Source organism: Pteropus alecto, unplaced genomic scaffold, assembly GCF_000325575.1.
Source record: "Pteropus alecto unplaced genomic scaffold, ASM32557v1 scaffold24, whole genome shotgun sequence".
Taxonomy (NCBI): domain Eukaryota; kingdom Metazoa; phylum Chordata; class Mammalia; order Chiroptera; family Pteropodidae; genus Pteropus; species Pteropus alecto.
The window spans coordinates 19399770-19413063 of NW_006439192.1; the positions used below are offsets into that span (position 1 = coordinate 19399770).

A 13294-nucleotide genomic window follows, 5' to 3' on the forward strand; every position below is an offset into this window, starting at 1 on the left:
AAGAAGCCTGAGCTATTCATTACAGAATCCAAGGTTTGGTCTACAGTTTAAGGGATTTTAGGTGAAAGCAAACCGGCACAAGAGAGAGTTTGGGGGCAGGGCAGCCTTCCTCGGGCCTCTAAAATAATATACCTTCAGTTGGTCTCAAAGCTATGCTTGCTGGAGTGGTTTGGGGTAGGCCTGAGTCACAGGACAGCAAGGGCCACTCAACCCTCTGCTCCAAGCCTATTCTGTTTCATCCCTGGGTCACAGTTCCTTGTCTAGCTATCCTCTCTCTGAGGCCAAACATAATGGCCATAAGACCATTTCCCACCCCAACCCAAACCCCACCCCCAGAAATGCCCTAATTCATCCATGTAAAGCCAGTCGCCTCAAAGCCAAACACAAGAGCACCTCTAGGTCTCTCTACTGACAAAAACTTTGAGCTCACAGCGGGGCCTCATAAAAGCATCCCAGGGAATTGCACACCATGGAGGCCACAAGGCCACCTGCCTGGTCCTAGAAACACTTGTCACCCTTTCCTTCTTTCCTGGGAACTAGATGGTCTTCCCTCTCTTCCTTCCCACGCTCACCACAACTTCCCTTTTGACCTTTTTTTAACTTAGCTCGCTTTTCTCTTCATCTTCTCCTTGGGTCTCTGTCTTCATCTCGTACAGCTTCTTGCTTGGAGAAGACATCTGTTTTCAAGGCCTCCAATACCATCCTTGAGTAAATGATCACACCCCTGCCCTCCCACACGTACCTGAGCTCTGCACCTGTCAGATCCAACTTTCTACCCACCACTTGCTTTAGAGGCTCTCTGTCATTTCGAACTCAACATGTTCAAAGTTAAACGTGCCCTCTTCATCACAGAACACGCTCCCTTCCCAGTAACCCCCTCTATGAGGGTTGAAAACTCAAGGCCTCCCCTGCGGTCCACTCATCTCCACCCTCTGTATCCTCTTTGCCTTGTCCGCAGAAGTGTGTCCTTCTTTCCAATCCGACTGCCACCGTCTTCGCCTAAACTTTCTACCTCCATCTCTCCTCCCCTCTATTCCTTCCTCTCACCGTGAGAAAGACCTCCCTAAATATCACCCTTCGAATCCTCTCTGAAGAGCTCAACTGGGCTTTATTTTACAAAATCATCCACATACGTTATTTAGCCAACAGTTTCAGACTGTACTCTGAGCAGTCCCCTCCAGGAAGGGAGGAAGGTGCTGGGCAGGCAGGGCAAGCCCTCGCACTTGCTCGGTCTGGGGTAGCTCTGACTTGGGTTTTCAAGTGAGTCATCGGCATGTGTTTTCATCGAATTAGAGTTTAAAAACTGTACTCGCTCCAGTATCAGCCCTGACAGGTGGACATTCGGCCTGTCTTGGGACAGTGACAGGGAGCGCGTTGTTTTTTAATCCAGCTCAAGTCACTGTTAGAGCCAACAGCTCTGTTAGAAAGTTCTGCTAAACTAGTATGTGCTTTCTGTAACTCCGACCCAGAGGTCTGCGTTCAAAGCTAACAGAGGCCAGGCCTACTCTTTACCAAGTGCCCTTAGAGGCCTTCCTAGATTATATTTTCCACCACAACACCAATCCTTTGATCTGGAAGCCATTTATAGTTTCAAAGCAGGCATCTTTCATCTGCCAACAGTGCTATGAAGCAGGAAGTATTAATTTCTGATCCTCTTTACCTGCATGTCTTTGTTTCTCTTGTTCTCTCACACAAACTCCTGCTCTAATGAAGCCAGTTTTCGGACTCGCTCAGTGAACTCCGCACTGCAAGTCTAGTCTCCAGGCGCTCATGTGTGATGCACCTGGGCACCTGAGAATGACCTCCATTTCAGTCGATCCATCTGTCCCCCAGGACCTGGCTCAGATCCACGGCCTCCAAATAGGCTCGAAGGCCTTGCATGTGGTGAAAGAGCACGGGTTCTGGAAACTTACTAACTTGGGTTCCGACTACAGCTCCGTAAAGCAGTGCAACCTTGGGAAAATTACTCAACCTCTTTGTGCCTCCATTTCCTCATGTGCTAAATGGGGTTAACCCGCCCATCACAGAGGGGCGCTAAATGAGATCGATCACAGAGGTCAGAACTTGGAAGGGGCTCAGAAGTGGCAGCTACCACGCCTCTGTTTTACCCATTTCTATCCTTGTGACATTTCTGAAACATATATATGCATCGATAACGTATAATCTAGTATTACTCGCTAAGTTCCTTTGTTTTGTTTTTGTTTTTTTAACTTTCTTAGACAGCCAGCACCTCTACATAGGTGGGCCTTAGTTCACGTTAAAACAACTCACTGAGCACACAAGGTATACTCACAAAGAGACTATCAGGGAACATGGAGGCAGCATTTCTGCACCTATGACGTGGCCAGGGGCCTTGGGTCTCTCAAGGGAAGCTGTCTGCTGAGGGAACATAACAGCACGAAGCTCAACTGCCTGAGTGACCCCAGAAAAATGCTGACAGTTGGCCTAAACATCCTTTGCTACTTAAAACATCAATCCAACTTGAATAAAGATTGGGAGGAGTTGGCTTCAAAAGCAAATTTTCACACTTAGCTACTACACACAAGACAAATTTTCTCCGTGGAAGAAACCCACCTAGTCTCTCCAGTTGCATATCTGCACTGAGCATATTAACTCAAAGCTTAGGTGTTTTCACATACAACAAAAAGTAATATGTGAATAGCTCAGAAGATGAGGTCCTTTAACTATACAATTTCAGACAACCTGGAGAGCGAACTTTGAAAACGTTGCACTGAAAAGGCAAGAGAACACTATGGCATTTACAGTCATGAGCCACAGAACTCGGGAGGCTGCTGGTCTTATCTACGTTCCACTGCTACTCAGTAGGATAGACGCAAGTATATTTAAATAAAAAAGTTCAGCTGTGCTTATTTCTGATGAGTCACCAGCCTTCTGCTGAAGGAACAATGTCCTTTTGAGAGGCACATTTCCGGTATTAACCATATCTTCATTACAGGAAAATTTCACAATACACACTTTGCTGGGATGGAACCTGACCTGCATGGTTGAGTTGCACCTAAGAGGATACCTCTCATTTGCTTTCCTGGCTGATGTGGCCAAGCCCCACCTACGGCTGTACCTTCCACGACCTGCTCATCTGAGTGGCCAGGTGGAAGACACTGCCACTGCTGATGTGACTGAAGGTGCCCCTTACTTATGAGAATAGCATATGTCATCAATTCTAAGGTGCATATTTCCAAATCTCTGAGATAGGGTGTGTCTTATAATCAATTATGTGTCATAGTCTCATTGCAAGCAGTTTTTCTTCCTTAGAGACACATAAAATAATGATGCATCTTATAATCACTGGCATCTGATAGTCAATGGAGTATGGTAGATATGTTTGAGCAAAACTTGTTGAAAAGTGAACATCTGTTACTCCATTCTAATTTCTCCATTAACTGAGATTATGAAATTAAATCTGAATTCTAATGTAAAAGCTCCACTCCCACCCCACATGTTCTATTTGGTCAATAAACACTCATAGATGTATTCTGTGATCAAATATGTACTAATTTTCTGTTTTGTACCACGCACTGAACTAGATGCTATGAAAATATTAGTAATTAAGATCTAGTCATATGTAAGATTATACCAAATTCTTCAAAGTCACATATTTGTGGTAAAGTTATAGTTTACTGACCAAATGATTTTAATTAAAATGTAGGCCCTCAATAATCCAAACTGTGGAAAACTTGAAACAACTAATAACTAGGCTTTTTCAATAATGAGGAAAAATTAAAAATTTTTATAGTGTTAAAGGAGAAACCTACAGACTAAAAAAAAAAACTTATCCAAAAAAAGTATCCAAAAATCACAATGTGTGGGCCTCATATGAATCTTGACTCAAGTATATTGTCTGTATAAAAATTATAACATTTATGAGACAACTACAAATCTGAACACTGACTAGATACTTGACGATACCGAGGAATTAATTTTTTCAGATGCAATAATAATACTATGCTATTTTTAAAGAGTTCTTATCTCTTAAAGATATACACGGAAATATTTATGGAACAAATTTGTCTCCTTCCTGTGTGCATAAAATTTTCTTATAATAGGTTAAAACATAATTGGGCCTTAATACTGTGCTTTATTTAAAACAAGTCACAAACTAAAAATATTGAAAATGAAAGTGGAGGTATGGTTACTAAAATACTGCCTAAAATATTTCTTTTCCATTGTAGAGGTAAATATGTCTAAAATGATGATTTATCTAAGTTTTCCCTCAAACTATAACTTCCTTCATAAATCTAATTTTATACCTGAAATAAAATTTTTTATACCTTTTTTCTCCTATTTTGACTAACTGGCTTGTTTTTAAACATTGTGCTGTCTGGACAGTTTGTTTTTTTCTTCAATAGCTATTCTAGGTTAAAAATCAGAATCCTTGACATTTCCTTTAAGTTCAATTCTAAATAATGGTGTGATTTTGGCCACATGTCTAACAGCCTTTGGGTCCTCATCATTTAGCTCTCTTGAGCCTCAGTTTCTTCATCTGCAAAGGGAACACAGAGAACCAAACAATCTTCTCTCTGATGGTCCAGGGGTCTGGGACTGCAGTGTCTGTTCTTTGCCCAGCAACTGAAGCGCATCCTCCATTTTGCTTGGGATATTTGGCTATCCTGCTAGTTAATAAAGGCAATCCAATCTACACACAAAGGTCCTTCCACTGCAGGGATTTCAGACTGCACAGCCTACTAAAAAGCTCCCCTACACAAACACATCCCTATGGAAAACCTTTGGGAGTTATGAGAGTTGGTTTTATAGTGGAGAAGAAAAAACTATTGAGATCCACACTAATACAGTATTTGAACTGATCACTGGGTCCCCAATGTAATGGCCTGTCATACACACACACATATATATAGTATGCATAAAAAATAGGTAACATTTTAATATAAATATATAATATTCAATATACTCTAAATATATTTAATTGTCTGAAAATGTGCTTAATATTATCAGATAGTAGCTGGTTGCTAGAGCTTAGCTGGTACTAAGTAACTAGCTGGCAATACTGTGGGGACCTGATGGAGGCTTGTGACTGTACAGCTCAGTGTGAATTTGTGGTTTCATTCATAAATTTCTCAGTGAAACTGGATGAAGCAAGGATATGTGCACTTGAATCTGCAAGTGGGTACATGCCAAAGAGGAGACATGCAAAGCACACAAAACACAATAGCAAAAGGAGAAAGATTAAATACTTCACAGAGATCACATTACTTGTTTTTATGAGACAGAGTATGAATGATTAATATGGTCACAACTTTGGCCCTCTCCCCAAACAACCGAAGATTACCTTGATGTGCTTAACTCTGTCTTCTTTTTCTGTCTTTGGTTTCTTTCCTGTGGTAACAGAAAATAGTTTTGGATTATTTCATGAAGAACATACAGAGAAACATTTTCCCTAAATTAAATTATTTTTTTAATTCTCAGTGAAATTGTATATGCTTTAATCTATACATGACCCAAATTACAAATGTTTTACTGTATTTGGTGACCTGAGAGTCATTTTCCCCAGCCAGGTAGGGGCAGAATTATCATCCACAGTGCGAACTACAGAAGTAAAAATAAATCACAAAGGTACTACAATATATATTGAGTGATCATTGTTATAGTCAGTAAATCTCTTTATCTACCTTTCTTAGAAGGCCTCTCAGATAAGGGCAACATCCGGTACACTCTGAAGGCGTTATTTCCTTTCTTTATACTTTTATCTTTGACTTCTTCGATATCAGGCAAGGAGTTCATGGCACATCGAAAATTCGCCTTCCATGTTTTTGGATCAGGTTTATCTACTCCTGGTTGATGCTTTCCTAACAAAATGGCCCAAAGAATTAAGGTTAATAAAAAGACGAAAAAAATTAAGATTCAGAATAAAACTTTCTGGAAACACAGGATTACTGGTCGAGTAGTGGAGAGAACCCTTTTAATTCCAGGCTATACCTACAATGACTAACATCCTAGTTTTCCTGGGATTGAGAAGGTTCTTGGGATACAGAAATTTTTTGTTTTAAAACCTGGACAGTTCCAGGCAAATTGGTACAAGCTGGTCAATGGACTCTACCAAAACATCTTGAGAGAAAATTAATAACAATAGAAGAATGGAGTATCAATATAAGTAATATAAAAGGCTGGGAGGCTAATAAGCACAGGTAACTGAAGTGTGTCTTTTTCATCTGATTCTCAAATAGTAAGTAAAAAGTAAATCACTCCCTACTTAAATTTTGTTGTAAATAAATATATTCTTGACTACCTTTGGGGGAGATAAATTCTACTCAAATTTAAAGCTACAGAACAAGTAAGTTCTATATTATTACACTGGTATACACCTGGTGAACTTAATCAGAATTCCACATTATAGGAAATTTAAGGACAAAGCTTCTGTGGAATGGGTGGAGTATCACTTTTAAGTGATGAAATTTGTAAGTCATGTGTCCTGGATATGCCTGGGGACAAGTCACAGGTTTTTAAGAGCTATCTTCATGAGACCATAAGCCAAGAGATTTTATATATGCAGTAAAAAAACAAAAATAAACAATAGTTAACCCTGTATTATATAACTGAAACTTGCTAAGAGAGTAGAATTTAAATGTTCTCAGTAAAATAAATAAATAAATAGATAGATAGATAAATAAATAAATAAGTAGATAGATAGATAGATAGATAGATAGATAGATAGATAGATAGTAAATATGTGAGGTAATGAATGTGTTAACCCAATGGGAGGAATCCTTTCACAAGGATTACATATATCAAACCATAACATTCCTCACTTTAAATATCATAAAATTTTGTCAATTATATCACAATTAAAAGGAAAAAGAAGGCATGAAAACAATAGTAAAAAAACAAGAGGGCCTGCCTCTGTAAACAATGAAGGGGGTTTTAATACCTGTATGGATTGCCCAATTTCTAAAGAGTGGTGCATCTTTTTCCACATCCCACCCATGTCTAGCTGCATGCATCCAGGGGATCTGAAAAATCTTCTTTTCCTGGGGGAAAAAAAAAAGTAAATAAGAACTGTAGCCATGGGTTTCATTACAGAAGGTTCTTAAGTTCTAGCTAGTAAGATTCCTTACTAAGCAGCATTGGGTTTGTTGAGTTTCTACAGTATAGTTTTCTGTAAACCAAACCCACTTCCCCGCTGGGTCCTAAATATTGACAGTCTACCCAGGTGAGATTCAGAATCATGCAGAGTCTAGCAGAACAAGAATGTATTCCAAGGTCACAGGTGATGATTTGGGATATGACGATGTGTTCCATTATCTGTGCCATTTTTCTTTAAAGAACCACCAATAACTGGCCACTGAGTAAAACTTCTCATTTTTTTCTTATCATTTATTTCCATCATTTGGTAAAGAGGAACTCCAGCTGTCTTAGTAAATTAAAAATTAGGCAACTCTTCAAAATAACACCCGTTTGTACTGCTAAAAAGGAAGTTGGGGGTATGAGGCCACTGTGACAGAGACCAAATATCTCAATCTGCTTGGGTAGCCAACAGAAACAGACGGTTCCGTCGAAGGTTCTAACCTCTATCTGTCACTACCTTGCATGAAATAGCAAAAGTACAAAGATATATCGATTATGTAGAAATGATACTTCCTATTTTGGAGAAAAGTGCCTCAGTACAATTCTTCTTATATCATATCCTTTCCATTTTTCTTATAGCCCAAGAGGTAAGTCAAAATTGCTTAAATCGACCCTGGCAAACACATGACTAGAATCTAGTGCTTTGGAAACAAAGACACACTCATAGTAAAAACTACGTATGTGAAACCTGGTTCAACCAGCAGCACCAGCAGTTACTAAGGTCCTATGTGACTACACATGTTCACACAGTCTTAGTTTTGTTTTGTTTTGTTTTTTACAACAACCTAATGAGCTATATTTGTGTTATTATTTCCACTTTACAGGTGAAGAAACTGAGGAAAGAATTAAATTATTTAGTCCAGGAACTTAGGATAATAAATGTCTAACTTCAAAACCAACATCACGCAATCCCACCTTCAGTCACCTAAATCACTCTGCACATTGTTTCTCAGAGTGTAAAGTTAGAAGATTTCCAGTTCTACAACTGGATTGACTTGGATTCCACGGAGATTAAAGCCCAGGAAAACTGTATTTCTTTGGAGCCCCCTAGCTAATTCTGATAATGTCCCGTTCAGCTATGCCACCCCGAACAAGCCCGATCTCGTCTGATCTCGGCAGCTGAGCAGGTCGGACCTGGTTAGTACTTGGATGGGAGACCACCTAGCAAGACCAAGTGCTGTAGGTGTAAAAAATAAGGGATTGTAAGCTGACAAGGTCCTTGCGATCTGTGAGGGCAACCAAGGGTTGCCTTGCCTTTAAAAAAAAAAAGATAATGTCCGTTTCTGGAGATCCCTGCACAATACACTGGGGAAGGAAAACAAATGTTTTTGGGGTTTTCCGCCACTTTGGTTTCACAGTGAAAGACAGAAAGGGTCCCAACTGATCTCAAAGGGGCTCGGTGCCTCTCCACAGAACCGATTACAAAGCCCGAACTACCAGTACTTCGGGACACTTGAGAGTTCCCCAAAATCTGTTAAAAGGGAAAATTCTACTGTATTTAAAAACCCAGTTAATAAAGAAGAACTTAAAGTAAGAGACTTTTCACAAACCCCTCCTGTTTACTCAGTATCATCCACTGTGACAGCAGGGTTTCACGTTAGCCATTTCCAAAAAGGCAGTCCTCAAAATAGGGCTGAGTGATTTTTTTTTAATGTAGCTGAAAGTCACAGGGCAAATCACTTACTGCACTTCTTGATGTTCACATGAAAATGAAAAAAAAAGTGAAAATGAACTTATTTCACTGAAAGAACTTTTCCTGAAGTACACAACCAGAATCTAATGGTTTATGCTTAAAGATACAGGCACTTAAAGAATTTGCTGTTGTACTTTTTTCTAGGTCAAAGAAGTTCTGGGGTGACACAATTTGAAATTTATCTCATAAGACACAGAGTTGATTCTGACAAGCAGATCTTTTCAAGCACTTGCACGCACACACACACACGCGCACACGCACGCACACACAACCAAACCTAGTCTCACAGAAACCATGCCAAAATCATGAAACCACAAATGTAATGATGGAACTAGCAATTATTCAACATAGATCCTCTTGAAATGGGCAAAGAACCTGACAAGACCAAATAAATGGCCAATAAGCACATTAAAAGACAGTCAACATCACTAATCATTAGGGAAATGCAAATCAAAACAACATTAAGATACCATTTTAATGTTAGGATGGCTAGAATCAAGAAAACAGAAAATAATAAGTGTTGGTGAGGAGGATGTGAAGAAAATGGAACCTTCATACATTGCTGGTGGGAATGTAAAATGGTGTAGCTTCTGTGGAAAATGTCTGGCTGTTCCTCAAAAAGTTAAACGAAGAGTTGCCACATGACCCAGTAATTTCATTCCTGGGTATATTTGTTCAAACAAATATTTATGCATGGACATTCACAGCAGCAACCCTCATAGTACCCAAAAGGTAAAAGCAACCCAAATGTCCATCAACTGATTAATGCATAAAGAAAATGCTGTATACGCATAAATGGCATATTATTCAGCCACAAAAAGGTATGCGGTACTGACACGTGTTACAACATCGATGAAACTTTATGCTAAGTGAAAGAAGCTTTACATAAAAGGCCACAAGTTAAATAATTCCACTGATATGAAATATCCAGAAAAGGCAAATTCATAGAGACAGAAAGCAGATTAGTGGTGCCATGAACTAGGGGAAGGATACAGGGCGTGAAGGGAGTGACTGCTTAATGGGTATAGTGTTTCATTTTCAGGTGATGAAAAGGGAATTAGATAGGGATGATGGCAGTATACAATACTGTGAATGTACTTAATGCCACTAGATTATACACTTTAAAATGGTTAAAATGGTAAATTTAAAAAAACTACATGGAAAATCTAACTTTTAACTAGTTTTTTTCACAGTGCAAAAAAAAAAAAACCCCACTAATAAATGGTTAGCTTATCACAAATATCTTTTTTATAAAGACCATGGTGAAAGGTAAAGGTGAAATTTGTTCGTTTTAAAACCGAAAGAGATTCTGATCAGTAAACATTCTGGCCATAGATCGTTGTGTTCTATGGGACGCTGATGGCACCTTATTCTGCATTTGTACAGACTGTGACATGAGTGTGTGCCATCGGGAGCCCTGCTCTGCACACGCGGTGGCTGTACACGCCATGTACGGAAGGACCGCACATACCAGAGTCCACTCATGTTCATGTATGTATAGAATTCTGCCCAATTCAGGGCAGGAGAGGTAAGTGCTGCTTGAGTTGAGGAGAACATTTAAGATATCTTGAGCAACGCAGAACAAACATACCTTGGCCCCAAGTGGAAACCAGTTCTCTTATCTCTATCTCTTCTCTTCCCTGATGTTTATAAGATGTTCAAATTTCATTTGCTATTTTTGTTTGGACTCCTTACTCTGTTCTGAGATGGCCTAATATTTACACAAGCACAATTATGCTTTCAAAGTGAAAAGAAGGTAAAGGTTTAGCCCTCCCTGCTGACCTCCTGTGCTGGGAGAGTGGCCTGCAGGCCTGGGTCCAGGCAGATCTCCAAAATGAAACCAGAACACCGATAACCACAGTGGGAATCAATCGGGGCCACAAGAGAAGCCATGAACCTGAATGTGGCTGCCTCCTTCCTTCCTCCAAAAGTGGCCCAGGGAAACCACAGCAAGCATCTGGACAAATCCAGACTGACCTGGTCCCGTCAATGAGCCAATGGCGAGAAGAGAAAGAGGAGGGGATACTGTTCACGATCAGGAGAGACTTCGAGTCAGAACCACAAACATAACACAGTACTGTTCACGATCAGGAGAGACTTCGAGTCAGAACCACAAACATAACACATGGACCTTCTCAGGGTTCTGACTGAACAAACCAACTGTAAAAAGTTATTCTGAGAATACTCAAGGGATTTTGAATATGAACAGGGTAATGACAATATTAAAAACTTATGATTAACTTTTTCCAATTGACAACAGTACTGTGAATATATGAGAAAATGTTCTTAAATCTTGTAAATGTACACTGTCAGGGAGTTGCTTTAAAATACCATATACACACATACACACATATACAGACATACAAAGATAAAACAAAATGTTGATAATTGTTAAATCTAGGTGTGCATGATTAAATCTAGATGGAAATTTACTATACTGTTCTTTCCAGTCATTAGGCTATTCAAACACACTATGTACATTTGCAAACACTCATCATAAAAAGTAAGTGACACAAGCCACAGCCCCATTCATGAGTTAGTTATAATGCTGCTTTGCCAAACTCTCGCTGCTCCTTCAGAGGGCTCCAAAGGACCCATTTCATCACTACCCTCCTCCACATGTATGGAAAATAGAAGCTGGAAACAAATTTAGGCATTAGTTAACTATCTGTTTCTTACTAAGATCACAGTGGATTTGATGGATCATCCATTTGAGAGAGATGTGACAACCGCCAACCTAGTGCCCTCAAGTCTAATTATCTGAACAGGGAGAAAACAAGCCACCAATGTTGTTCCTCTTCGAGCATGCATCATCCATCCATTTAGTCACAGAACAGTATTTACCTCTTATGTGTCAGGCACTAGGCCTGGCGCCGAGCATGCAGTAATGGTGGAGACAGTGCCTGCCCCCAGGGGGCTTCTGGCCTGGAGTACGTCACCATAAATAACAACATATAAATGAATGACAAAGCTCCAGGGACAGTGCCCATTTTCTAAGAGTTATAACAGTCTTTGGCAGGAGAAGAAATTTTGGAATGACCTCAAACCACTCAAAATACAAAGAGAAATTCTTAGTCAGAATGTTTATGAGTGGGAAGGAAATAAATATTAGGGTCTCAGTTAAATATTTATGTGGACAGACATATACCAGCAAGCCTAAGAGAGCAGAAATCTATAAAAAGATGCCCTGTGGAGGTACAGATGTGGAGACAAAATGTCCCAACTCCATCCGAGGTCTATAGTGACAGTGACTGTACTGTCCACATGCACAAACACAGCCACGCGAACACTCTGGCTCAGCCCAGTCAGGGGCCTGCCAGATCAGGCCCCTCAGGCAGCCCACAGACTCCCGCGTCAGCCTTATCCAAAGAGGCACCTTCCGTGGCAGCCACGGGCACGCGCTCCTTCCTTCAGCCTGGCTCATGTCCAGACCCTGCAGAGGAGCCAGACGTGATAGCAGAGGAGTACCCCTCCCCTCTCTGCTGCGGAAGAGAACTGACGAGCCATGAGCTCCGTGTTCAACGACCCAAGGAGAAACCTATTTACTTTCTGGTCCAAAAAACATGGACAGAGTGGATGGAAGAAAAGGTGTCTCAGTGGAAAGTCTCAGTCAGGAAACAAACCTCAGAGGGTACATTAATTTCCTAGGGCTGTCATAACAAAGTGCCACAAACTGGGCAGCTGACAACCATGGAAATTTATTCTGTCACAGTTCTAGAGGACAAACATCCAAAAGCAAGATGTCAGCAGGGCCACGTTCCCTTCACCTTCGCAGGCTCTAAGGAGAATCTTCCCTTGCCTCTTCCAGCTACTGCTGGTTCTAGGCCTTTCCTGTATGTGGATGCATCACTCCAAGCTCTGCTTCTTCACATGGCCTCCTCCTCTGTGTGTGTGTCTTCTCTTCTAAAGACAACTAGTATTGGATTGGCCCAGATGGATAAACCAGGATGACCTCATATCAAAATCCTTAAATCGATTACATCTGCCAAGACCCTTGTTCCAAATAAGGTCATATCCACAGGTTCCAGGAGTTAGGATGTGAATATATCTTTTGAGGAGCCACAATTCAACCTACTAGAGGGCAACTAACTGCAGCATATCAAGGACCTACTTGGTACAGGAGACGTGTTGATATAGTAAGTGTGCCAGTGCATCAAGTCAGCCAAAATTGGTGCATGTGTTTAAAAAAAAAAAGGATAAGTAAACACATTCTCTTCAGAAATCAGGAATATCTGCTTGAATTCCACACTCTAAATCAGTATAGGCAATGTTATCTTCTTCTTCAAAAATAGAACCCTACTTAACCTCTCTGTGCATTAATTTTTCTGTAAAACTGAAAAAAATCATGATGTCCATGCCACAGTGGGGATTAGGTGAGGTAAGGCATGTATCTTGCTTAGAGGAGTACCCGGCACTTAATAAATGTTAGTTTTTATTACTAGTATGACCATCATTATTGGGTACCCTAGGCCTCCTCAACTCTCCTTGACGATCACCTTCCCT

The 13294-nt window shown here is 40.3% G+C and overlaps 1 protein-coding gene across 3 annotated transcripts in view; it reads right to left on the reverse strand.

Annotated features, from left to right (window-relative positions):
- IRF2 (interferon regulatory factor 2) overlaps nt 1–13294 on the reverse strand; it is a 75860-nt gene that overhangs the window by 23779 nt on the left and 38787 nt on the right. For all 3 annotated transcript variants that reach the window (XM_006916369.3, XM_025049908.1, XM_025049907.1), the window contains exons 3-5: nt 6902–7001; nt 5646–5822; nt 5306–5352 (exon numbers count right to left, since the gene is read on the reverse strand). In XM_006916369.3, the coding sequence (XP_006916431.1) occupies nt 5306–5352; nt 5646–5822; nt 6902–7001 (324 nt within the window). The remainder of the gene's footprint in view (nt 1–5305; nt 5353–5645; nt 5823–6901; nt 7002–13294) is intronic.